Raw genomic sequence first — 24,883 nt, 5'->3', positions numbered from 1 at the left:
TCAGCTCAGGTCATGATCTTGGGGTCCTGGGATTGAGATCTGCGTGGGGCTCCCTGCTCAGTGGGGAGTCTGTTCCCTCTCCCTCTGACCCTCCCTGTTTGCGTTCTCTCTCTTCTCTCAAATAAATGAAATCTTAAAAAAAAAAACACACACACTTTCATTTAGCTCATTTAAATGAGTACAAAGAGCCAAATGTCCCTATGCACACAAGAAACTGGGAAGTTTGAGCTGGGAACCAAGACCCTTCCACACCCACAATAGCAGACTCCTTGCTATCAGGCAGAGTCACCACTTGCCGCAGCAGATAAGGTTTATTTAGAAAGCCAAGAGCTGCTTTGTTCACCCTGTAGAACCCGTAAGGTGCACTGAGCCCTATACGGTCACCTGTGGCGTACAGGAAGACTCTCAAGGAGATGGTCTGAGGGCAGTTCAGAGTCACACTCTGGGTTTTATTTGTGGAAATGGTCTTTATGACTTCAACCAAACTCTTCCCTAGCTCAGCTGCTCTCCCACTTCCAGAGGTGAAGAACGTGATCATAAAAGGAGCAAGTAGCTAGGAGGTCAACGTCCAAGCTCGCTGCTTCCAGAGAGAGGTCACAGTCACAGACCTTGGGCCCTGCAGCGTGGTACCAGCTGCCGCTCTTCGTCATGTCCTCTGTGAGTGGATGGAGAGGCGTCTTTGGTCTGCTGCTGCTCTGAAGTTTGGAATGACCCTCTTCCTCATCCTCTGCTAGACGATGAGAAGAGGCTGCCGGTGACTGACGTACAGCGTTCAGGCTGTAGAGCTGTGAGGCTTTGGCTCCTAAGTTGCTGTCGGGAAAGGCCCCTAAGCAGCACAGCTGGTGGGTCTGTGACAGATGGCCGAAGTAGAGCCAGGACCAGTCAGCTCCATACACCAGTGAACTGGGCAACATATGGGACACAGAGACTGTGCAGGCTTCCTGCTTCTCCTCTGGAATGAGAACATGCGACGTTACCCAGGGTTGATCTCATCACTTCCAACCAATGGCCCCTGCCCACTGTCAAAGGGAGACTCTGCTAAAAGCAGAGTCAGCAACCACTGTGTGTCACACAAAGGGACCCTTGGGATGTGGACGGATGAGAAGAAAAACAGACCTTCACTTGCAGGGAGTGCACCGCGTGTGTGCCTGAGGGAGAAATCTGCTACAGAAGCACGTGGGCGAGGGTGCCTTTCCAAGCTGGAGGACTTGGCAAAAGTCTCTTAGTGAAGACTTCAAAGCAAAGGACAAAGGAGGTAGCCAGATGGGAGCAACAGGGATGCATGAGAAACAGAGAACAAGCATGTGTGAAGTATAGAGATAGAACAGGACACATCTGGGCAACCACAAGTGCCCGTGGCTGAAATGCCATCAGGGAGTGGCGACACATGTCTGGAGGGTGACAATCATGCAGAGTTCTGCATGCTCCATAAAGTCTGGGTTTGAGCTTGGAAAGGAGTCACTAAAGAGTTTAAGCATTTTCCTTATGGTGAGTTGCTATGGCAACTTTGAGGCTGGAGGGCAGGACTGGAAAGAGGTCTAGCTATAAAAAGTTTGAAAGCAACATTCAACCAGAGAAAGAAATGACAAGGTGTTGCCAAACCTGAGATAGTCTAGGGTCCAGGGCAAGGCCAAGGATGGCAAGAGCAGCTACAGGAAACTAGTGGCCAGTGACCTGGGGTGTGGACTTAGAAAACTGTCACCAGCTGGAAGGCCTGGTGGCCAAAAATCGAGGGAAGTACTCAAAAATCAGTAGGGACATGTGGCACACACAGGAGACGGCTTCAGGGGGTTTTCATGAGAAAGCCCTAGGATGATGTGAACATTATAATGAGTAATGACAATAACACCTTATGGCCCACTGAGTAACATAAAAGCCATGAATCTATATGGACAATTAATAAATACAGATTTATGGGAGAAAAGAAAGCTCTTCCTTATAAAAGAATGCTAATTTTAAAACGTAGAAAAAATGGTAATGGGGCGCCTGGGTGGCTCAGTCGTTAAGCACCTGCCTTCGGCTCAGGTCCTGATCCCAGGGATCATGGGGGATCGAGCCCCACATCAGGCTCCCTGCTCAGTGGGAAGCCTGCTTCTCCCTCTCCCACTCCCCCTGCTTGTGTTCCCCCTCTCTAACAAATAAATAAATAAAATCTTTAAAAAAATTGTAAAAATATATATACATATTTACATATCTGTATATATATATATATATTTTTTTTTTTTAATAAAAAAATAATGAACAACCAGACAGAAAACCAACAGAGCACGTGAACAGAATCTGCAGAGCTCTCTGCCCGGGGCCATAGAGCAAACTCTTCTGAAGAGCACACGGAACGCTCTCTGGGACTGACCCCCACACATGAACCGACAATAAAGTCTCAATAACTTAAAAGGAATCCATGAAGGAATAAAATTAGAAATCAGTAACAAAGAAATTTAGGCCAGTCACAAAAATGTGGAATGAAACAACACACTCATAAATAACTAACGAGTCAAAGAAGAAATCACAAGGGAAATTAGAAAGTACTGGAGATGAACGAAAACATACCACACCCCAAAACTAATGGAATGCAGCAAAAGCAGTGCTCAGAGGGCAACTTCTTACTGTAAATACCCACATTAACACACAAGATCTCACAAGGCTTCCAGCTGAGAACTGCATGTTCGCGTCACTACCAGAACGGATGCGCAACAGTTGGAGGAACTGAAAACACAAAACAGGAAGCCTGGAGCGCAGTCCCACGCAGAGGAGACTGGGCTTCAGAGCCACTCTGGCCAGGTGGTGTCTCTACTCACTTCTTTGTATGGACAAGGAGGGAGGGGGATCACAAACAGAACGAGGAGGGAAAGGGGGCATTGGCGGCTTGAGAAGAGAGAAGAAAATGTGAAAAAGTTCTGACAGTAAAGAATGGCTGGCAGGAGAAAGTCCACGGTTCGCCTGGCAACTCCAAGGACCCACTGTAACATCAACCTAAAGTGAGACCCCACAGGGTTACTCTTTCCCTCCAACCCCCTTGTGTGGCTCAGGCCCAAGTGGAACTGGGTCTGACCAGTGCTGGGAGCTGCCCAGAGTGAGCAAGGGAGCAAGGGGAAGAGAGCTGAAGCATGTTGGGAACATGAGAGCATGCAGACCACCACACTGCACAGGCAGGAAGACGTGGCAGGAGGTGGGCCAAGGACAGCTCTGGAATGCTTCTGGAGCAGAGTCCTAAGAGGGCAGAGAACATCTGAATGGCAGGAGGTATCAGAAGAACTGAGCTGGTCAGGTAAGACCCATGGCTAAGGAGCAGAGTGCTGCAGACTGAGGCTCGAGGCTGGCCCAGTTATGGGCCTTGGTGAGATGGTGGTGTGAGCCTGGGGACGTGCAGAGCAAGGGAACAGGAAAACTGGGAACCCCCACCCCAGGCCTGGCTGCCAAGGGGCCCCTACTCACCTATCGCCTTTTGGCAGTTGAAGATCTTAAAGCCACTGTGCATGCACGCTGCCAGGAGCAGGTGATGGTGGAAAGGGTGCCACTTGAGCCTCCACACTCCGCCCTGCGTGGGCATGTCTGCGAATGGCTGCTTCATGCTCCGAGTGTCCCACAGCAGAACATGCTCATCATAGCTGAAACCCACCGAGCACAGGGATCACGCAGGAAAACCAATGCCCACTTTTCCCCCACGGCCCCCAGGTGGCAGGGGACACTCCTGGAGAAACCCATACCACTCATCCCTCTATAGGACAAAGTCCCTTCCCCCAAGCCCAGATAGCCACACTCTGGTGTAAGAGTTGGTCCAATTCAACAACATTGCAACGGTCAACATGAGAAAAGGAAGTGAAAGATGGAAGACAGACCCCTGTGACCCAACCCTAAGGGACTCACCTTCCTGTGGCCAAGATGTGCTCCCGATGGGGACTACTCTGGATGCTGCACACACCCATGGCGTGTCTGTAGGCAAAAGTCAAGGCCTGAGCAAGCTCCCACGCAGGGGCACGTCTCCAGTGGAAAGTCCACGGAGGAGGGACAGGAGGGTTGGTGTTACATGCCGAGGGCTAGCCCTTGATAATCTACCTCTCGCTAGTGAACACAGATGTGCCCGGTGTCCTGGTGTCCCAGCCTTTCAGAAGGGCGTCGTCCCCACCTGCGTGGGAACAGAAAGATCCACTGACAACAGCAGGCAGCCACTCCTCAGGGAGGGAATTTCTGCCCGTGGGGCAATCCCTGTGGATGACTTTTCCTGGGTGATTTCAGGTTGCCACCAGGCAGAAGAGCCCTGTGCTAGAACTGTGTCTTCAGACTTGGAGAGGGCCCCCGTGGGGAAGACAGGAAAGGCTGGGGGGCTCAGGCTACAGGAATAAAAGGGAAGCCCAAGAAGTTAGGGAAAGAATTTCCAGGTCACAACATGGCTAACGGGGCTCCTCTTTAGACTCCAGCAATCAATGCTCCTGGCTGCCGCAAACCAAAGTTGCCATATCAAAGAACTCTGAACCAGAATTGCATGCAGAAGGCAGCAAACATGAGCACTTCTTAAGTTTCTGGAACCTTCAGCACACCCCCATGTGTTTTAAAGGGAAGTGCCCTTTGTAACCTTACAGTAAAGAGGACCCCTGCTTGTCTTGGGGAACTGAAAAAATAGGAAGAAGGGGGAAGCTGGCACCATAATGCACAGTCTTTGAAGAAAAGCAACAACAAGATACAGGGTGCTGGTGGCTATCTTGAAGGAAAGGGAGCAAGGCTGAAAAGCAGGACCCACAGGGAGGATGAAGAGGAGCAAAAGAAAAACACCTGGGTCTGACCACTCCACCCATCCATCCACTCAACCGTCTGTGCTTCCATATACCCACCTGCCCACCACCTACCCACCTTCCATTCAACTACCTGCCCATCCAACAGGTGTTACTGAGCACGCCGCAGGTCCCTGTGACAGACAGAAGGGCTACGGCATGAATGTGACCTACAAGTAAGCAGACCAGCAGAGCCAGCACGAGGCCTGCAGGGGCGCCCCAACACGAGCTGCGGTCCTGTGGCTCAGTTACAGAGAAACCTGGTTGTGGCTTCTTTACACGCTGCTCCCTCCCGTCTCACACCCACGTTCACCCACCTGCACACATACATCCAGAGTCCTACCCCTTTTCCCTTGTGTGCACTACTCCCAACTTGGTCTGAGGCCCTTTTGCCCCCACCCGCATGGCAGGTCTCCAGGCTCTGCCCCCACCTCCTTGCAGTCTCTACTCAACACATTAGCGAAGCAGATCCCCTTCAATTCTATGATGTAAGTCAGAAAATGTCATCCCTCTGCTCAACATCCTGCTATTGTTCCTATTTCATTCTGAGCAAAAGCCAAAGTCCTTCCTGTGGCCTGATCTCACCTGCTTCTGTTCTGCCACCCCTCCCACCATTCTGGTCCTGCTGCTCTCCTCGTGAAGCAGGCTCACTCCTGCCCTAGGCCTCTGTCTACAGTGACCATGCTCTGTAACAGGACAGCCTGCCCCTGCCCCCACCCCAGTCCCCCAACCCTGGTCTACCTTTCTTCTTCCCAAAGCACTTATCACCTCTGAGCTACTGTGCCCTCTGTTCACTCATTATATGCTGTGCTCCATGACCGCTGCCCATCTCTCAATGTAAGCTCAGTGGAAGCAGGGACTTTTGTCTGTCTTGTTCACTCATGGATCTCAAGCACCTAGAACAGTGCATGGCACATAGTAGATGCTCCATAAACATTCATTGAATAAACGAGTTGGTGCTGAATTATTAAATCATAGCCCCCACAATACCCTTGCTCTGAATTAGCTAAGCCTCAAGGTAGTATAATCCAAGAACAAGAAGACCTAAAAAAATTAAATCTTGGGGTGCCTCACTGGCTCAGTCAGAAGAGCATGCAACTCTCAGGGTCGTGAGTTTGAGCCCCACCCTGGGTGTAGAGATCACTTAAAATAAATAAGAAAAATTTCTTTGAAAGAGAGAGAGAGAAAGAAAGAGAGAGAGACACACACACAAAGAAAGAGAGAGAGAGAGAGAGAGAGAGAGGTCTGCTTAAGTAACCAAAATGCAGTTGTTTCTGGAAGACAGAGACCGTAGCTGAAGTCAGGAGAGCAACAATGCAGAGAGAGAAGAGCACCAGAGAGAGGCCCCAGAGGACACGAACACTTTCAAGCAGAGGGAAGGAGCCAGCAAAGTAGAATGAAGAGCAATCAGAAAGAAGAGGAAAAGTCCAGGGTAACCCAAGGAAAAGACGGCGCCAGGACGGGGTCAGCATGGGAATGTTGCTGAGAGGGTGCTCTCTGGATCAGGCCACTGAGGAGCTGAGTGAGAGCGGTTCTGGCAGAAAGGGGGAGACCATGCAGCGCCCTACGGTCCAACAGAATGTCCCTGGCCTCACCGCTCACTGTGGAGCTTAGCACACTACCAGCAACTGGATGCAGAAGGAAACCAGGGTCAGATCTTTTCTCTGCCTCTCTGCAAATCCAGCAGCTCCCCTTCTGCCTTTTCTCAGGGGCCAATGCCCCCACCTCCCGCCTCCCATGTCCCATGAGTCCTCCCCACTTGGCCAAGAGAGGCCGACCACAGCTACCTGGCTCCTGCAACCTCTAGTTCTAGTAATTTCTCATTCTCACATCAGCACCCACAATACATACCACTCACAATATCAGGAAATCAACCCTATCTTCTCTTCGGGAAGGTAACCTGTATCCAAAACGGGAGGAGACGAGCCTGAAATCCTACATGACAAAGTCGATACTGGACACAGAAACAGCAGCGGGAAATGCGGGAATTCTGGATTTCTCACAGCAGGAGCGAGGGACCAGGTGCCAAGAGTGGCAGGAGACAGGGCTCCCGCGGCTCCAACACTGTGGTCAGCGCTACCCAAGACCCCGCAAAGCCTCAACAGGTAAGCAGCAAGTACCAACTACAGCTTCTGTCTCCACAAAGGGTCAAGATCCCGACACGCCCGGAGTCCTGGCCCTGCCGTGCCACACTTGCCCCCTCCCTCCCTCACGGGGCCGACACCCAGCGGAGAAGTACCAACCTGAATAAACGATTTCTGTCTGCCAGTAATTGAAGGCAGCAACCCAGGCCTCAAAGTGATGGGCATGCCACGTGGCCACCTCCTGCAGTGCTGGCCCCGCCTCATTCACCTCTAGCAGGTGCAGCTGCCCCTTGGAGTCGCTGCTAATGATTTTCAAGGGCTGGTCACTGGCCCTAGACACAGGGAACCAATGGAGAAACCCAGCTGAATTTATTCATTGACCCAAACTCATCACCCTCTTCTGGCTCCCGACTGGTGACACTCCAATACATGTCAAGAGAGAGGTTCTCCATGGACCTGGTCCATGGACTTGCCCTTTAAGACGTTTGGGCATCTGGCAGAAACCAAAACTACCACTTCACTTGTCAAAATAAACCCATGTCAGCTTCTCTTGATGAAAACACCATCCCTTTTATCTGAAAAGTCGGAATGTTTTCTTTCTAGATTAGGACTGGTAGTGATATTCCCAGGCCTGGGAAGCCACAGTCAAGGCTGGTGCAGGGTTTCAATCCTCTCTTGCATGAAGAGACGAAAGACTTCTCAGAGGAAAGACTTGGGGTCCCTCACCAACGCCGGCCCCTACCTTTCAGCTTTCCCGGTGGACCAATCCAGAGACAGGGCCAGACACTGCTTCCCCAGGGCACAGCTGGAAACTGGCTGCAGTGTGTAAGCATTCTACTGGAGAGAAAAGAGCCCTATCAAAGGGAAACAGCCCAGAACCCTGGAAAGGCGATTCCTCTAGCTCAGGTGGCCATCATTCCCTCATCTACTACTAGATGAACAAAGTGTGTTAGTCCTTGATTCATCACAGATTGAGGACACTGGGGGCCTGGCCCCTGCTCTCCAGGAGCTCACACACCTGCAGGAGGACTTTCCCACACATGTGACCTGAGTGGAAGTGGGTCTGCTTTTCAGAACCCCTCGCTGTCCACGCACTCCTAGACACAACCCCACCACCTACATGGGCTCCAGGAAGCACCACTGGCGCACACTCCCCACGTCTCCCCGCCTCAAGGGATGCTGGGACACTCTGTCTTCAGGGACAGCGACAACGGGATCTTTCCCCTAGTTTCCGTTTCAGAAGCCACAACTAGCCATTAAACGCTGTTTCTCTTTTCTAAGATACATTTAAGTTTCTTTATTACCTAGGCAAGCTGGACAGTGCTTAACACTCTCAAAAGGCTCCTAGCAGGCTGCCTCCTCAGGGTCTCTCTGCAGGCTATCTGCTCTTGCCAGAACCTGGTTCGTGGGCCCACGGTCTTCCCCAGATTATCCCTCCCTCATTCCTCAGACAGGGCTGCAGCAAGGCCCTTTACACACAAGCCCTCAGCTGCCATGACTCCAACAGCAAGGGGACTTGCTCCAGTCCCACACACCTGCATTAATGTGTGTCCCTCCCACCGAGTGAGGGCTTGGTCTTGTGGGCTGTTGACTTCCCTCGACTACAGGACTTCCCAGTTCTCCCGATCCTTCAACAATCAGATGCAGTCATTTTGCAAACACGTGGTACTGATCAATACCAAATGCTCTGCGAAAGCCACATGGGAAACATACGCCTTCCTAATTATGGGTGACAAATACCACTTTCACACAGAGAATTCGTTGCTATTCTTGGCCCCAGCATCATGAACCTAAGAATGCTGGTCCAGGCTTTCCGTACAGAAGAACTTTCAGATCCACTGACAGGTGAATGAATACCCTGTCACTTGGGGCGCCTGGGTGGCTCAGATGGTTAAGCGTCTGCCTTCAGCTCAGGTCATGATCCCAGGGTCCTGGGATCGAGCCCCACATCGGGCTCCTGGCTCAGCGAGGAGCCTGCTTCTTCCTCTCGCTCTGCCTCTCTCCCTGCTCATGCTTTCTCTCTCTCTCTCTCTGTATCTCTGTGTCTCAAATGAATAAATAAATTTAAAAAAAAGATTAAAAGTATCTAAATCTTTAAAAAAAAAAATACCCTGTCACTTCAGCCCTTCCACTGGTGACACATAGGTGACCTCTTCTCAGAGTTAGATGCAGAACCCAATAATTTAAAATAGACTGCATGCTAGATTAGGATGTTTTATGATAAAGTTTGCCATTGAACAGAAATCATGTTACAAAAAGGTTTGTAGCAGCACCGCCTCATGCCCAAACCCTCTCCACTCAGATTCTTTCCGCCCCCCACTAGGACAACTCCTGGTCCTAGTCACTGACCTCAGATCCCACCAAGCAGAGTAGCTCTATGGACCCACCAGCATCTGCCACACCTAAGAGGGCACGGCCGGCCACCGGGATGTGGCACCTGAGGGAGAGAATTCATATGCCAGTCAGAACACAGGATACACCCACAGCACAGGAGAGCATTATGCACCTCAGTAACTTATTATTTAAATTTCAGCTCCAAAACCAGGTTGTGGCCTACAATTCTGTTCCAAGATTCCCCAGCTTATCAATCAGAAAACGAGCATCACTTCCCAGACTCATACCAACCCTAGGACTTGGAAACTGACAAATGAAAGGAGCCCAAGTCTACTGTACCCTCCAAGTGCCAACAGGTGGGCAGAACAATAAGGAAATGAAAAAGTTCAGACATTTCCCCATCTTATTGAATGCTGACAGGCATCAGGCTCCCTGATTAAATGAACGGATACTCTTGACAAATTCCAGACAAGAGGAATTGTTATCAACATTATACCATTTCATGTCCAGGATTGCAGAAGTATCTCTTCTTTGGATCTCAAGCAGGGGGCAAGCAGGGCTGTCCTCATAGAAACTATACAAGTAGAGACGACCTAAACGGACTTGAGGCTCATCAACGTCCAGTCCACTCTACAAAAAATGCAGATGTATTCTCTGATTACCCTAATAGATACCGAGGGACCCAAGGGATGGGAAAAGGAATCAAGGGAAAGAAAAGGCTTGCCAAGACTCCGGGACTCTGGTGGCTCAGTAGGTGAAGCCTCTGCCTTCAGCTCGGGTCATGACTTCCGGGTCCTGGGATTGAGCCCCATGTCAGGCTCCCTGCACAGCGGGGAGTCTGCTTCTCTCTCTGTCCTTCCCCCTGCTCGTTCTCTCTCTCAAATAAATAAAATCTTAAAAAACAAAACAAAACAAAACAAGACTCTGGAACTCTACCTGGAAGCAATATCCCTGATTTTCTGAGCTGGAGAAATGTCTCTTCTCTTGTTATACTATTAGTGGGCAGGCAGATAAACTCTGCTGGGCTCAGCATAGTATGCTCCCTTTTTTTGAAGTTTTATATAAATAATCTCTACACCCAATGTGGGGCTCAAACTCACAACCCTGAGATCAAGAGTTCTGAGCTCTACCAACTGAGCCAGCCAGATGCCCCTAGAATGCTCCTTCTTTTTTTTTTTTTTTTAAGATTTTATTTATTTATTTGAGAGAGAGAATGAGATAGAGAGAGCATGAGAGGGGATAGGGTCAGAGGGAGAAGCAGACTCCCCGCCGAGCAGGGAGCCCGATGCGGGACTCGATCCCGGGACTCCAGGATCATGACCTGAGCCGAAGGCAGTCGCTTAACCAACTGAGCCACCCAGGCACCCTAGAATGCTCCTTCTAAGCGGGCTAATAGGGACCAGCTATGGTAGGGTTGCCACAAGACCCAGATGCCCTGAAAGGTCCTGACCTAGACCTGTTGCTGGAGTGCCAGTTCTCATTCTTTTAAGTGTCCTGGTTTGCGTCTGAATAGATGCCTTCGAGAGATTAGGTATAGCTCCTTCCAATTCCCATTTTTTCTTTATTCTAGGCTTCATCCATAAACTTGAGCCACACCTGCATATAAGGTACTCAAGATTCCCATTCCAATCGCCTGGCTGGCTCAGTTGGTAGAGAATGGGGCTCTTGCTCTTAAGGCTGTGAGTTCCAGCATGATGTTGGGTGTAGAGATTACTTACCTGAATAAACTTTAAAAAAAGATGCCCATTCTAACCTACCTTCTGACCACAAGACCAACGTCACATCTTCATCTCCCGTGTGAGTCCACACAGACTTTTCTCTTCCAGCCTTCCCCACTGCAGGCCAGACATGCCTCAACATTTGTGGTGGGCTCTGCCCGTCTGCAGTATTTTCCCGCCCTTCCCGAGACCTCGCCTGAAAGAGGAGCGGCGCTTTTGCTGCTCGAGACGCCATTCGGGGGGCGCACACCCAGAGAGCCGCGGTCAAGACCGCCTAAGGCCAGAAGGGCACCGCACACCTCGCTCTCAGGGTCGGTGGGCTGCTCCTCCGGCTTCCGCAGCTGGTAGGTGCCGCAGGCCAACAAGTGCCTGCAGCCTTCCAGCGGGCACCACTCCACCGAGTCCGCGGTGTACTCCGTGTCCACCGCCTGCAACAGCCGGACGCGACTTCCCGTCTCCCAGGAGTCAGACGAGGACCCAGAGGAGACCCGGTGGCGAAGCGGGGGTGGCGAGGCCAGGTTGAGAGCGGGGTCGGGGCCGGGGCTGAGGTCGGCGGTGACAACGGGGGTCGGGGTCGGGGCTGAGGTCGGCGGTGAGGGTGGGGGTCGGGGCCGGGGCTGAGGTCGGCGGTGACACCGGGGATCGGGGCCGGGGCTGAGGTCGGCGGTGAGGGTGGGGGTCGGGGTCGAGGCTGAGGTCTGCGGTGACACCGGGGATCGGGGCCGGGGCTGAGGTCGGCGGTGAGGGTGGGGGTCGGGGCCGGGGGCTGAGGTCGGCGCTGAGAGCGGGGGTCGCGGGCGGGGCTGAGGTCGGCGGTACCACCGGGGGGTCGGGGTCGAAGCCGCGGTGAGGAGAAAACGAAGTTCCAGGCCGGTCCCTTTTACTTCCGCAATCTCCTCCCTCCCTTTTCCGGGGCACCGGGGGCGGGACTTCCGGCCGCCGTTGCCGCCTCGCGTGAGGCCGGGCTCCTGCGCCTCCTGCCGGCCGGCGGACCTCAGCGGGCCCCACGCGGGTCTGGAGGGACAGCGGAGTATCCAGATGCAATCGCAGAAGAGCTGGGCTCTTAGAAAGGGGAGGGAGAGGAGAAAACGGGGAATAGAAGTGGGGGTGAGTAAAGGGCCTACACCTTCAGGGAGCCAAGTCCAGGGTCGGGTCCAAAGGGGCTGGCCATGCCTGCCCTCTGTCCCTCACGTCCATCCCAGGGGGGCTGCGGGTACGGCGAGAAGTGCGGCGCACCAGTGGACGCAAAGACCCGCCTGCCAGGACAGCAGAGAAAGGAGCCAGGGCCAGCTGGGGGTGCCTGATGCGCCGCCGGCTGGGGTGGTGGGCGGAAGGTGGACAGAGGGCCTGGAGAAGAGCCAGCATCTGGGCCCAAGGGGCAGGGCTCGGAGGACACCCAGCACAGCCAGGATCTGATCTGGGAGACTGAGCAGACGCTGCTGCCATTCACGAAAATGAACATATTCTACAGAAGAGGTTTGGGGAAGGCAAGCTTTGGGCACTGTTAAGGATGGACTGAGTTGTGTCTCTCCAAAAAGATATGTCGAAGTCCTATCCCACAGCACCACAGAATGTGACATTTGGAAAGAGGGTCTTTACAGAGGTAATCCAGTTAAAATTAGGCCATTAAGGTGGGCCCTATCCAATATGACTGCTACCTTTATGAAGGGGTGATTTGGTCTCTCAGGGACAGACCCACACAGGGAAGACAACATAAAAACAGTTTGGGGATGATGCATCCACAAGGCAAGGGACACCTGAAACTGCCAGAAGTTGGGAGAGGCCTTTCCCATGTGTCTTCAGAGGGAGCATGGTCCTGCCAACACCTTGATTTGGGACTTCTGACCTCCACAAATGGGATGATACATTGTTGTTTTAAGCCATCTAGTTTGTGATACTTTGTTATGATAGCCCCAGGTAACTGGACAGGCTGACGTTGAAATCTACATGGATACCTGGGTACCCAGCCTGTGGTTTTTGAAGTAGGGCTTTGGCTGGAAATACAGCTGTGAGTCAGCAGCTCAGAGGGCAGCTGACTGATCAGGAAGAAACAGGACTGTCCAAAATGGGAGAACCACACACCTGTACCTGGTACAAGAAATGGTCAAAGGGAGCATGGCTGGCTCATTTGGTAGAATATTCAACTCTTGATCTTAGGGTCATGAGTTTCAGCCCCACACTGGGTATAGAGATTACTTTTAAAAAAAAATCTTAAAAAAAAAAAAAAGTCAGGGCACCTGGGTGGCTCAGTGAAGCGTTTACCTTTGGCTCGGGTCATGCTCTCAGGGTCCTGAGATCGAGCCCCGCGTGGGGCTCCCTGCTCAGCGGGGAGTCTGCTTCTCCCTCTGCCCCTCCCCCTGCCCGTGCTCTCTCTCCCTTAAATAAATAAAATCTTAAAAAAAAAAGGGCGGGGGGAATGCCTAGGTGGCTGCCAGTTAGGCGTCTGCCTTCAGCTCGGGTCGTGATCCCGGGGTCCTGGGATCGAGTCCCGCATCGGGCTGCTTGCTCAGTGGGAAGCCTGCTTGTCTCTCTGCCTGCCACTCCCCCTGCTTATGCACTCTCTAACAAATAAAATCTTTAAAAAAAAAAAAAAAAAGTCAGGGACGCCTGGCTGGCTCAGTCAGTCAAGTGTCTGCCTTCGGCTCGGGTCATGATCCCAGGGTCCTGGGATGGAGCTCCACATCAGGGGTCTGCTTCTCCCTCTCCTTTTGCCTCCCCCCGCCCACCATCATGTTCTTTCTCTCTCAGATAAATAAAAATCTTAAAAGTCAAGCAGCTCCACAATTACACAAGTCCCTTATTTTAACCATCTGAATGTTAACCTTACTCTCAGATGCATAGCTACAAAGATCAAGAGACTGGGGGCCATCAGAGGAGAAAAGAAACCAGGGGCTGGTATCAGAGAAGGGACAAGGGAAGCAAACAGGGATTGAGAGCGGTCTATGGATCCTATAGCACCTTCATGACAGCGTGCACTCCAGGGGGCCACAGCAATGATGAAAGCAAAGGGAAGGAGTCACTACACAGGCAGCTTTAGAACCTTGTGGCCACCTTCCAAGCTCCAGCCCACTTCCCCAGCACAGATGTGGGGGGGTCTCTAACACACAGGCCAGAGGAGTAGCCCAGTTGGATAGGGAACAGCTACCAGCTGCAGCACCTGCCTGAAGCAGCCACAGTGGACAGCAACGCCTCGGCCAACGCTATTCCAGATGAGCCGCGGGACGTGGAAGAGACCAGTCGTGTGTCAGGACCTGGTGCGCTGTCCTACGGGGCCACTGAGACCTTTCGATGTAATTTTCTGATGAGTAGCTGACCACAGGACAATGTGTGCGGGTCAGGGGATGCAGACAGGCTGAAGTGCCCACACACAAAGAACACAGGCAAAATCCAGCCTCTGGTCTGGTGCCTCCTCACCCCAGGAGCCTTTGAAAGCACGTTGCCTGCGCACACTCAAGGCCCTGCGCCTGGAAGCCCACCCAAACCCCAACATGCCGGCCTACACCAGCCCTCGGAACGTCTCAAGGGCTCAAGCCAACTGCTGTCTGCAGGACTGTCTCTCTGGGTCACACATATCCCCCTCCCCAGTAGGTTTCTGAGCCCCCGTTACTACTCAACCTAGGGTCAGGAGAGACCTAGAGTAGACCTCACCTATGGAGCAAAGATGTCCCTGGCCTAGAAAATATGCTGCACCTAACCCACAGACTGGCAAAGGGGAGCAGGTGGGGTTCTCTCACCTTCAGAGACCCTCCCTCGGAGTTAGGAATGAGCCCTCCTGCGCCCTGTATGTTGTCTTCACCTGATTTCCCCAGTCCTGCTCTCCAAGACATACTGCCCCAGGACTGCAAAAGAACCTACCAGAAGCTCAACTCACAAACCGAGGACACTAAGAGGCTGTCCCCAGCCAGGGAAATGAAAACACACAAGGCAGATGGAACGCACTGAAGATGACAGAAGAGCTGCACCAGGGACAGCGTAGCAGGAACCCCTGGGACCAACATGGGGAAAGGGATGGCCCAGGACACACAGTCAGGTGGAATGGCCAGCCTTCAATTTCCCAGGAAGTAAAGCCTCTAGCAGGCTGGCTGGCTGGCTGACTGGCTGGATCTGGAGACCAGTAAGTTCCCAGGCGCAGAGCCTGGCTCATTGCCCTCAGGTGGTTCTGCAAGGTGGAGGAGACACCGCCCAGCCTTCGGACACCTGTGGCTCCCTGGGAGAGGGAGCCCAGCAGAGTAGACAGGGAGGCAGCACTCACTCACCCCGGCTACTCCAATGCACAGGCAGGACCTCAGGGGGTCTGCTGGGCAGAAGCTCCGCCACTCAGTGCATGAATCCAGGTGAGAATTTACCTGTGCCAGGGCCGAGAACATTCCATGCCCACTAAACGGGGCTGCCTACTCCAACACCCCCAGGAACTCCTGCCCCTACTCCAACACCCCCAGGAACTCCTGCCACGGGACAAGCACAGTCTGGTCTCACGTTCCCTGCCTGCCTCCTCTCTCTCAACCCAGGAATAAAGGCAACCCCCACCCCCCACGCCCGGACCACCTTGATTCATTCCAAAATAAACCTCGACGGCATTAAAGGCAAAAAGGAGAGCACAGAACGGCTGAGGCACTCGATGATTCCACCCCTTTACTGTGCCTTGGAGATACGGCCCCATGCAGGCCGCGCTCCTCGGGGCTGCAGCTGCCCGGGAGAAGCTTCTGCTACGTGACACTTTTTAGACTTTTTAAACATGTGGCCCGACCGTTTGCCATTTGAGAATTACAGCAAATGATTCTATTTGTAATTTCTAACCCTCCCACTGCCTCCCCCCAAAAAAACTGTACATGAGTTTACAAACATATTAACATATAAATAATGAGAAGCGTCCTGGTGGGAGCCTCCCCAGCTGTCTCTGCTTGGAGCGGAACACCGCGGGGAGCGCTGTGCCCACACAAAGTACCCACGACGAGGGGCCTCCGTGGCGGCGGCCCTGGGTGCGCGTCACCGGCTCCTTCACACCTTCAGGTCAACCACCAGTCGTGTCTGCTGCGCCCAAGGAAGCTCAGGAAGCCCGGTCATCGCTCTGGCTCGAGCTCGTGCTGGAAGGGGCGCTTCTTCTCCCGGCAGTGTTTCTTGTGAGCTGGCCAGTCCTTCTGCTGGCACTGAGAGCCGCAGTACCGGGCCACCTGGCAGCGCCCGCAGATGTTGAACTCGCGGAGCTGAAAGCACACACACAACCACCGTGGCTTCGCCGTCGCACCACGGGGCCGGCTGTGGGGCAGACGCCACGTCCCAACCAGAAAGGACCCGGCACCCCCATGCCCTGAAGCCGCCACGCTGGAGAGGGGCTAGGACAGCGGGGTGTGGGCCAGCCCTCGCGGCCGCACTGGTACCTGCTTCTCGATCATCGTGCAGGGAGGGTAATGGCACTCGTAGTAGGTGCAGGAGTTCTCCTCCTCTTCCACCACGTCCCCGTTGGCGTTATAGTACCGGGTCACGTTCAGGACGGGGAACTGCTCCTCTATGGGGTCAGTGGGAAGCTGCTGGATCGCCAGCCAGTATAAGCTTTGCTCCCTCGAAAGGAAAAGCAGACGGTTCGGTACACTCCAGCCAGACACGGTCAAAGCAGGGACATGACAATGACATGACTCCAGGACAAACTGTTACCCTTGCTTGGTTTTTACGACAACCTGGCTTTTCTTTGGCCACCCCCCCCAACTATGTAGTGGGGCTTATCTCTGTGTGACATCAGGTATCCACCCACTAAAAGGTACAGAGCAGGGCTATGTCTACCTCACTCCTCAATCCCCCCAAATCTGGGACTGACAGGCACACGGCAGGCAGAGAGAACATGGGGTCTCAGGACAGGGACATGGCCAAGTCTGGCCACCCGAGCAAGGCCTCGAATCCCTTTTCCTTGCTCATGGCCCCAGAGGCACGTGCTTCTGCCCCGGCCACCTGCCCTTCGATGCTGTGAGCTGCTCTATGTCCTTAGTGGACCAGAAGCTTACAACTCAAGAATCCCACCCGATGCTAGAACTGAGGCACCCCAACAGTCCCTACGGGAGCACAGGTTGGGTGGGACAAGTGCAGACAGTCAGCAGCCCGCCCTGGTGCTGGGTTCCAAAGGAGCAGGTTAACACCCCCTTCACCCCACCACCCCCATGGGGGCCAGGCCTGGAGAAACTAGGTTATATACAAAAATTAATTCAAAATGGATCAAGAACTTTAACGTAGGACCTCAGGGCGCCTGGCTGGCTCAGTCAGTAGGGTAGAGGCCATAAGTCTTTTTTTTTTTTTTTTAATTTTATTTTATTATGTTATGTTAATCACCATACATTACGTAGTGATCCATGATTCATTGTTTGCATATAATACCCAGTGCTCCATGCAGAACATGCCCTCCTTAATTCCCATCACCAGGCTCATACATCCCCCCACCCCCCTCCCCTCTAGAACCCTCAGTTTGTTTCTCAGAGTCCATAGTCTCTCATGGTTCGTCTCCCCCTCCGATTTACCCCCTTCATTTTTCCCTTCCTACTATCTTTTTTTTTAACATATAATGTATTATTTGTTTCAGGGGTACAGGTCTGTGATTCATCAGAGGCCATTAACTCTTGATGTTGGGGTGATGAGTTCAAGCCCCACGTTGGGCCTGAAGCTTACTTAGAAGAACAACAAAAAAAAGGGCACTATCCACAGAGCTAAAAAGGCAACCCACAAAATGAGGGAAAATATATGCAAATCATGTATTTGATAAGAAATTAATATCCAGAATATATAAAGAGCTCCCATAACTCAACAAGAAAAAAACCAAACAACCAGATTTAAAAAGAGGCAAAGGGAGCCTGGGTGGCCCAGTCAGTTAAGCGTCTCTTAATTTCAGCTCAGGTCATGACCTTAGGGTCATGAGACTGAGCCCAGCACTGGGCTCCATGCTCAGTGGGAAGTCTGTTGAGATTTGCTCTCTCCCTCCCCCACGCCCCAATAAATAAAGAAATCTCTAAAAATAGGCAAAAGACCGTAATACACTCCTCTATAAAAAGACGTACAAATGGCCAACAGGCACATGAAAAGATGCTCATCATCACTCATCATCAGGAAAATGCAAATCAAAACCACAATGAGATATCACCTCACACTCTTTAGGATGACTATTCCTTAAAACAAAACAAAACAAAAACCAGAGTGTACTAAGTATTGGCGAGGATGTGGAGAAACTGGAACCCCTGCGCACTGTTGGCGGGAATTTAAAACGGTGGACACTGTGGAAAACATTATGGTGGTTCCTCAAAAAGTTAAAAATAAAACTATCCTACAATCCTGCAATTGCACTGCTGGGCATATACTCAAACAAACTGAAAGCAGGATCTTTTTTTTTTTAGATTTTATTTATTTATTCATTAGAGACAGAGAGAGAGAGGCAGAGGCAGAGGGAGAAGCAGGCTCCCCGCGGAGCAGGGAACCCGATGCGGGACTCGATCCCAGGACCCTGAGATCATGACCTGAGCTGAAGGCAGACGCTTAACCATCTGAGCCACCCAGGCGCCCCTGAAAGCAGGATCTTAAAGAGACATTTGTACTTTCATGTTCACGGCAGCATTATTCACAACAGATAAAACACGAAAATGACCCAAGTGTCCGTTGTCGTCAACACACAAATAGGTAAAATGGGGTATATAAATATAATGGATTATCATTCAATCTTAAAAAGGATGGAAATCCAGACAAAGGCAATACCACGGACAGACCTTGACAACACTGTGCTGAGATAAGCCTGTCACAAAAAGACAAATCCTGCAGGATTCTACTCCCAGGAGGCCCTAGAGAAATCAGATCCAGAAACGGAGAACGGGAGGGTGGAGGCTTGGGGATGGGAGGGGTCTGTGTTTGGGTGGACAATGGAAAAGTTCTGAAAAACGGATGGATGGTGGGGATGGTTTCACAGCCATGTGGGTGTATTCGATGCCACTGAACTGAACATTCAAAAATGGTTAAGATGGGGGCACCTGGGTGGCGAAGTCACTTGAGTGCCTGACTTTTGGTTTCGGCTCAGGTCATGATCTTATGATTGTGGGATGGAGCTCCCGCTCAGCCCGAGCCTGCTTGAGATTCTCTCTCCCTCTCCCTCTCCCTCTGCCCCTTCCTGCCCCACCCACCCCTGGGTACACACTCACACATGCACACTCTCTCTCTAAAATATATAAATCTTGGGGCGCCTGGGTGGCTCAGTCGTTAAGCGTCTGCCTTCGGCTCAGGTCGTGATCCCAGGGTCCTGGGATCGAGCCCCACATCGGGCTCCCTGCTCGTTGGGTAGCCTGCTTCTCCCTCTCCCACTCCCCTTGCTTGTGTTCTCTCTCTTGCTGTCTCTCTGTCAGATAAATAAATAAAATCTTAAAAATATATATATATGTATAAATCTTAAAAAAAAAAAATGGTTAAGATGGTAAATCTTATATGCATTTTACCAGAATAAGAAAAATTTTTTAAAGGGAAGAGTCAGGAGGTAGGAGGCTGCTGGCTGCCTTCTGAGCCCTTCAATGAAGTCCTACAAGACAGAGGCAAGTTTTGGCCCCAGCCGGCTTTTAAAAGCAGCAAGGAAAGAAAACACACTTTGACAAAGAGGCCCTTCCCTCCCCCAACAGATGAGCCGCCCTTGTGGCCCCCACACGGAAGGAAAGCCAGGCGGGATGTGCAGGCCTGGGAGAATCCATGTTCCTGGCCATATTCCTGGCCTCACAGACAGGCCGATTCCCACCATAAGAACCAGCCATGTGGAGGCCACCAGCTGAGAAACAGAAGGACACACAATGCCCAGGCCAGCTGGGAGTTCGGGCTGCACTCAGGCTGGCTCTGACCCACAAATGGTGTGACCACTGCCGAGGGTCTAAATCCCTAGCCTTGGACAAACTAAGGATGGCACCACTAGATCGGCTCCTCGGAGGTCACAAAGGAGAGAGCCTCAAGAGCACAGCCTCAGTCCTGGGCTTCCCAGGAGGAGCTTAGCGGAGAATGGGGGCAGCCAGGCCATGACCCGGCAGAGACCACTGGACAGGGTAGCCTGGGGCGTAATGGACCCTTTCCCAAACGTGTTCCCAACTGTGGTTATCTTATAACCATAAAGGGTGTTCAGATGAGTAAATGTAACATTCAGCCACAGATTGGCCAAATCATGAGTCACACAAAGGCCTAAAGTGACAGACTTCATAACCCAGAGGTCCTGGAAGGAGCAGATGCACTGCTGGGTGAAGGGGTAGACAGTGCCTTCTAGGTCTGCAGTGGGGAAACCTCTCTGGTGTTGTAGGGGCAGGTCCCAGTGCTCACACTTTACAAGCGTCCATGCTGGACAACCCAGGAGAAAATCTATGGACGCTGATTTGCCTCCTGAGCTGCCCTTACCCTTCTGTTGATAACACTGTCTTCGTTTTGTTTGATGAAAGACGCTTCCCAGAGGCCCGAGGGCATGCACAAACCCCAGAGAGCCCCTGTGAGCCCAGAGATGATGTACACATGGCCAAGAACATCCTGGCTCATTTCAGCTCCCAACTCCCATCCTGCTGGTTCCCCAGCTCTTCCCAAGGGCTCCATGAAGCTCATACCTGGGCTGTTCTTGGGGCCATGGGAACTGCTCTCAGCATCCTACTTGCCCAAGTGGGATACCTATGCTATCCTGAGCAGAAGCACTGTTCTCAGGACCACACAGAGGTGGAGGCTGAACAGCAGAGTCCCCAAACCACATTGCCTTGCTTCTTTTAAAGAACTTATTTATTTATTCGAGAAAGAGCAAGCGAGAGAGCACAAGCAGGGGGGAGGGGCAGAGGGAGAAGCAGACTCCCTGCTGAGCAGGGAGCCCATCATGGGGCTCGATCCCAGGACCCCGGGGAACATGACCTGAGCCAAAGGCAGCTGCTTAACCAACTGAGCCACTCAGGTGCCCCATGTCTTGCTTCTTTTAAACCACTACCTAGGTGAGGTGTTTAGACAAAGAGCATGACAAAAAGACGCATGTGTGTGTACAGGGGCATCCTTAAGATAAAGACGTCCAACTTTTCTCAGGGGTATGGAGCAGAAGTCCTGCTCATGTGCAAGCATCCAGCCCAGACAACCCTTCTCCCCACTAGAGCCAATCATTAGAAAACCAACCCAAAATATAACCATCAAAATGGTATCCCACCCCCATGAAGAAAACAAGGGTCCCACACTTTGAGGGAAAATAACCAAGGTCTCCACTCTCACAGAAGCATCAGAACGCAGAGTAGAGACATGAGCCCTCTTGGTAACAAGAGCCTGGAGGATGGGGCACCAGGGTGGTTCAGTCGGTTAAGCAGCTGCTGTCGGCTCAGGTCATGATCCCAGGATCCTGGGATCCAGCCCCGCGTTGGGCTCCCTGCTCAGCGGGGAGCCTGCTTCTCCCTGTGCTCTCTCTCTCTCAAATAATAAACAAAATCTTTTTTTTTTTTTTTAAGATTTTATTTATTTATTTGACAGAGAGAGACACAGCGAGAGAGGGAACACAAGCAGGGGGAATGGGAGAGGGAGAAGCAGGCTTCCTGCCGAGCAGAGAGCCTGATGCAGGGCTTGGTGACCTGAGCTGAAGGCAGACGCTTTACGACTGAGCCACCCAGGTGCTAAATAAAATCTTCAAAAAACAAAAACAAACAAAAACACACAAGAGCCTGGAGGAGGGCTTTCCCCCCGGAGGCACCTCCGCTGGCTTCAGGAAGCCCTGAGGAGACCCACCTTTGTTTGCTGGATGTCTCTTCAGCTTTGGGCCGCCAGCCCCAAGGCACCAGCTGTAGGTTGTCCAGGCGGTTGTCCACAGTCACAGCATTGAGGTGCACCACCTGAAACCCGGGAGCAATGCCTCCCCTGTGCCGCTCCCTAGGAAACAGACAACTCTCGCAATCAGCCGCCTCAGGCCTTCCCAAACACTTCAGCCATGGGGTCTGAACTGGCCCCTCGCCACACTGATGGGGACAGTCAGGAGCAAGGCTGCTGAGAGGAATCCAAGTATGTGAGTCTGTGGCCAAACAAGATGGACCACGTTGCCAGTTCAGGCCCTTGATTTAAGAGCTAGGCTGCAAGAAGCCAGGATGGAACCCCCAACTATCAAACACACAGCCTAGAGAACACCTCACCTGAGTATTTCGAAGCATTTTGGAACTCCACCATGGACGCCAGGAGAGGTGTTGGTCGTTCCTCACATCCCACTAACAAGCTCAGCAAGAACACGGTAGCGGGAGCAGACCCCACCCTACCCCAGAGGAGGCTGTGTCTGGAGCAAGTAGCTGAGCAGCAAGTGCACTTTTAGGCTGCTCCATCAGTGGTACAAGACGCAAATGAGCAATTCCTCCGGGTTGCGGCAATGACACAAAAGTAGGCAAGGGATGGTAGGGGGAGCAGGACTCGGGGAAAGCACCTTGTGTCAACAAGGGCAGGTTGCTCCACAGGCTCCATGCACCCTGTACACAACATGGCTCACGCAGGACCCAAATGGCAAACAAGCAGCTGGAAAATACCTACCACAGCAGCTCGTGGAGGAGCCTTCCTGACCCTCTTCCTCGGTTTTTGTCAAAGGCATACGCAAATATCTTAGCACCATTTCCATCTGCATCTACTTCCATCCGGGCCTGAGAAAAAACAAGGAAAAGGTCTGTTACAAAGCCTCCGATTCTCAGCTACATTTTGAATCCCTCTTAAAGAAATGAAGTGAAACAAACAAGCCAGGGCACATAATGAGGCCTGTTTCTGGGACCCAGGGCTCTGCAGAGGCTCCCAGACATGGAAGCCAGCCCCGTATCCCAACAAGCACACACTCACAAACCACTCTGCAGAAGACTGTGGACACAGAGAAATAAATTTTCCTATTCTTAGAAAAAAACCCACAATTCGGTGAGAGAAATCCTTGAACAAGTAACTAACAGTTGACCCCTGAACATACAGGGGTAAGACACACTGAACCCCCACACAGTTGAAAATCCACATATGACTTTTAACTTTCGGATACTTTACTGATAGTTTGCTCTTGACTAGAAACCTTACCAATAACAGAGACAGCTAATATACATACTTTGTACGTTACAGGTATCATGTGCTATATTCTTACAAGAAGTTAAAACTAGAGAAAAGAAAACATTTTCAAAAGAAAGTACTGGAGTATGTTTATAAAAAAAAAAAAAGCAAACCCCAAAACCAAAAAAGCCAAACCCACATCTAAGTTAACCTGTGCAGTTCAAACTCATGTTGTTCAAGGGTCATCTGCACTATAAAAGCATGAGGGGCTGAGATGAAAGTGCAGTGGGTCCACAGGCTCCTGGAGGATTTACAAAGGGGAGGGGCCGGTAGGTAAGGACTGGCCAGTGAACAGAAGCTCATCAAGCAGAGAACAGCAGAAGGCAAGGGAGCTCAGGAAGATGAGAGAATGGAGAGCACCAGGGCACAGGAGGGACGGTGGGGCCAGGCCAGAGGAAAGGTGAGGTGGCACTGGACAGTGTCCTAGGGAGTCAGAGCTTGTCCAATTGAACATTCAATCACAAACATGACACAATTTGATCTGTTTTCAGAAAGAGTCAGCCACCAGGGTGAAAGTGGGGGAGGACCAACATCACAGTGGTGGTGGTAGGGCTCCACTGGACAGTGAAAGCCAGGTTGCCCTCACAGGGGCTAAAACCCATCCCTCATGACCCTCCCCGGCTCTGACTGAAGCAGGCCAGCAGAGAAACAGCCACCCTTACCTCAAAGGAGTAGCCCTCCACCAGCGGGATATCTTGCTCATCTATCAGTGTGTACTTGGTCTGGAAATTAACCATGTTTCAAAACGTTACCTTCAGGGTCACAGCAAAGTATCAGTAACAGACAGAAATGGCCCCTTCCGGCTACATGAGGCAGCCTACCCCAAAAAGCCGGTGGCTATTTCCCACTCAGGACTGCACCAGAGGAGCGGGTATCAGGCTTCGCTTCCCATCCACACGAGCCTAAACCCTAAGTGCCACTGAGCCGGCTAACCTCTAAGCTGTGTGTTTTAACGTGCCAATAAACCTAATCGGAGAGGCCGGCTTCCGCAGAAGAGAGGAAGGGGCCCTGGATTGAGGCAGAACATCCAGAAGGTTTCAATTAACGTTTATTTATTAAGACGGGTGGCAGTACACACTGAATTGTTTGTTTTCTGCCTGAAGTGTTCCAAATAACAGTTCTAGGGGGTGATATCAACACAACCAGTCACTGAGTTAGAAGGGGTCTCAGAGCTGACGGGGAGCCCACCCTTCCTCAGGTAAAAAGCCACATTCCTCTTGCAGGAGAGGCAGCAAGCAGTCCCCCAAACGGACTAGTCTCATTCTTGCTCGGAAAGCCTTTTTCTAAGATCTAAGCCGGTTTTACCTTCATCTGACTGCCTCTGCTCCTCTCTCCCACCAGAAGCTTCCGCCGCTGGTGATGGGAACAGGGTTCCCATCCAGGGTAAGGTCCGTGGCTGGAGCAGCTGCACGGCCGGCCGGCTCCTGGAAACAGCCAAGCCTCAATGCCCACAGGTGCCAGGAAGCCCCAGCCTCGAACACGCGGAGGGCGGGGCCAGGTAAGGGAGAGAAGCAGAGGGAGGCCCTGCTCTGGGAGGCCCACCGAGGCTCGTCCGGACACGACCACCGCCGGCAGCGGGAACCCTGCGCGAAACCCCACTACGGACTGCCAGGCACTGAGACGCACGCACACTATCTCGCCAACGAGCGAGCGGGCCGCCCAGGAAGGGCGCTGCGCTGCCCGCGGCCGCCAGCCCCGTCCTGGCCCGCGGGGACCCGCCGCCAGCCCGCCCGCCCGCCCGGCCCGCATCCCCCCGGCCCCGCGGCCCCGGCCCCGCGCTCCGGCCCCGGGCCCCGCGCTCCGCTCCGCTCACCTTCCCGGCCACCCGGCCGAGCCGCACGATGCCCAATTTGAAGTCGGTCATGGCCGGGCCTGCGCTCGGCCGGCGGCGCCGCTCCCTCGGGAGGCGCCGGGCCGGGAC

The 24,883-nt window shown here is 52.4% G+C and overlaps 2 protein-coding genes across 3 annotated transcripts; both read right to left on the bottom strand.

Annotated features, from left to right (window-relative positions):
* Positions 1 to 273: 273 nt before the first annotated feature.
* DPH7 (diphthamide biosynthesis 7) lies at positions 274 to 11,197 on the bottom strand. Its single transcript, XM_035015350.1, has 9 exons — positions 10,945 to 11,197; positions 9,684 to 9,817; positions 9,203 to 9,290; positions 7,596 to 7,687; positions 7,013 to 7,185; positions 4,057 to 4,126; positions 3,868 to 3,933; positions 3,436 to 3,608; positions 274 to 952 (listed from the first exon to the last, which is right to left on the bottom strand). Exons 2-9 carry the CDS (start codon positions 9,689 to 9,691, stop codon positions 498 to 500), a joined length of 1,125 nt encoding a protein of 374 aa, XP_034871241.1. The 5' UTR covers positions 9,692 to 9,817; positions 10,945 to 11,197; the 3' UTR covers positions 274 to 497.
* Positions 11,198 to 15,509: 4,312 nt separating this feature from the next.
* Positions 15,510 to 24,877, bottom strand: ZMYND19 (zinc finger MYND-type containing 19). 2 transcript variants are annotated; one of them, XM_035015348.1, is made up of 6 exons: positions 24,776 to 24,877; positions 23,625 to 23,684; positions 22,414 to 22,520; positions 21,631 to 21,771; positions 16,284 to 16,464; positions 15,510 to 16,109 (listed from the first exon to the last, which is right to left on the bottom strand). In XM_035015348.1, the coding sequence occupies exons 1-6, from the start codon at positions 24,824 to 24,826 to the stop codon at positions 15,966 to 15,968; spliced, it is 684 nt and encodes a 227-aa protein (XP_034871239.1). In that variant the 5' UTR covers positions 24,827 to 24,877; the 3' UTR covers positions 15,510 to 15,965. The 2 variants fall into 2 exon arrangements, with proteins under 2 accessions (XP_034871239.1, XP_034871240.1); XM_035015349.1 differs by lacking the exon at positions 23,625 to 23,684.
* Positions 24,878 to 24,883: the final 6 nt, after the last annotated feature.

The sequence above is a fragment of the Mirounga leonina genome, unplaced genomic scaffold (genome assembly GCF_011800145.1).
Source record: "Mirounga leonina isolate KUSES-001 unplaced genomic scaffold, KU_Mleo_1.0 Mir_170, whole genome shotgun sequence".
Lineage (NCBI taxonomy): Eukaryota > Metazoa > Chordata > Mammalia > Carnivora > Phocidae > Mirounga > Mirounga leonina.
The sequence above is the reverse complement of the archived record's forward strand: the minus strand, read 5'-3'. Positions and strand labels throughout refer to the sequence as shown.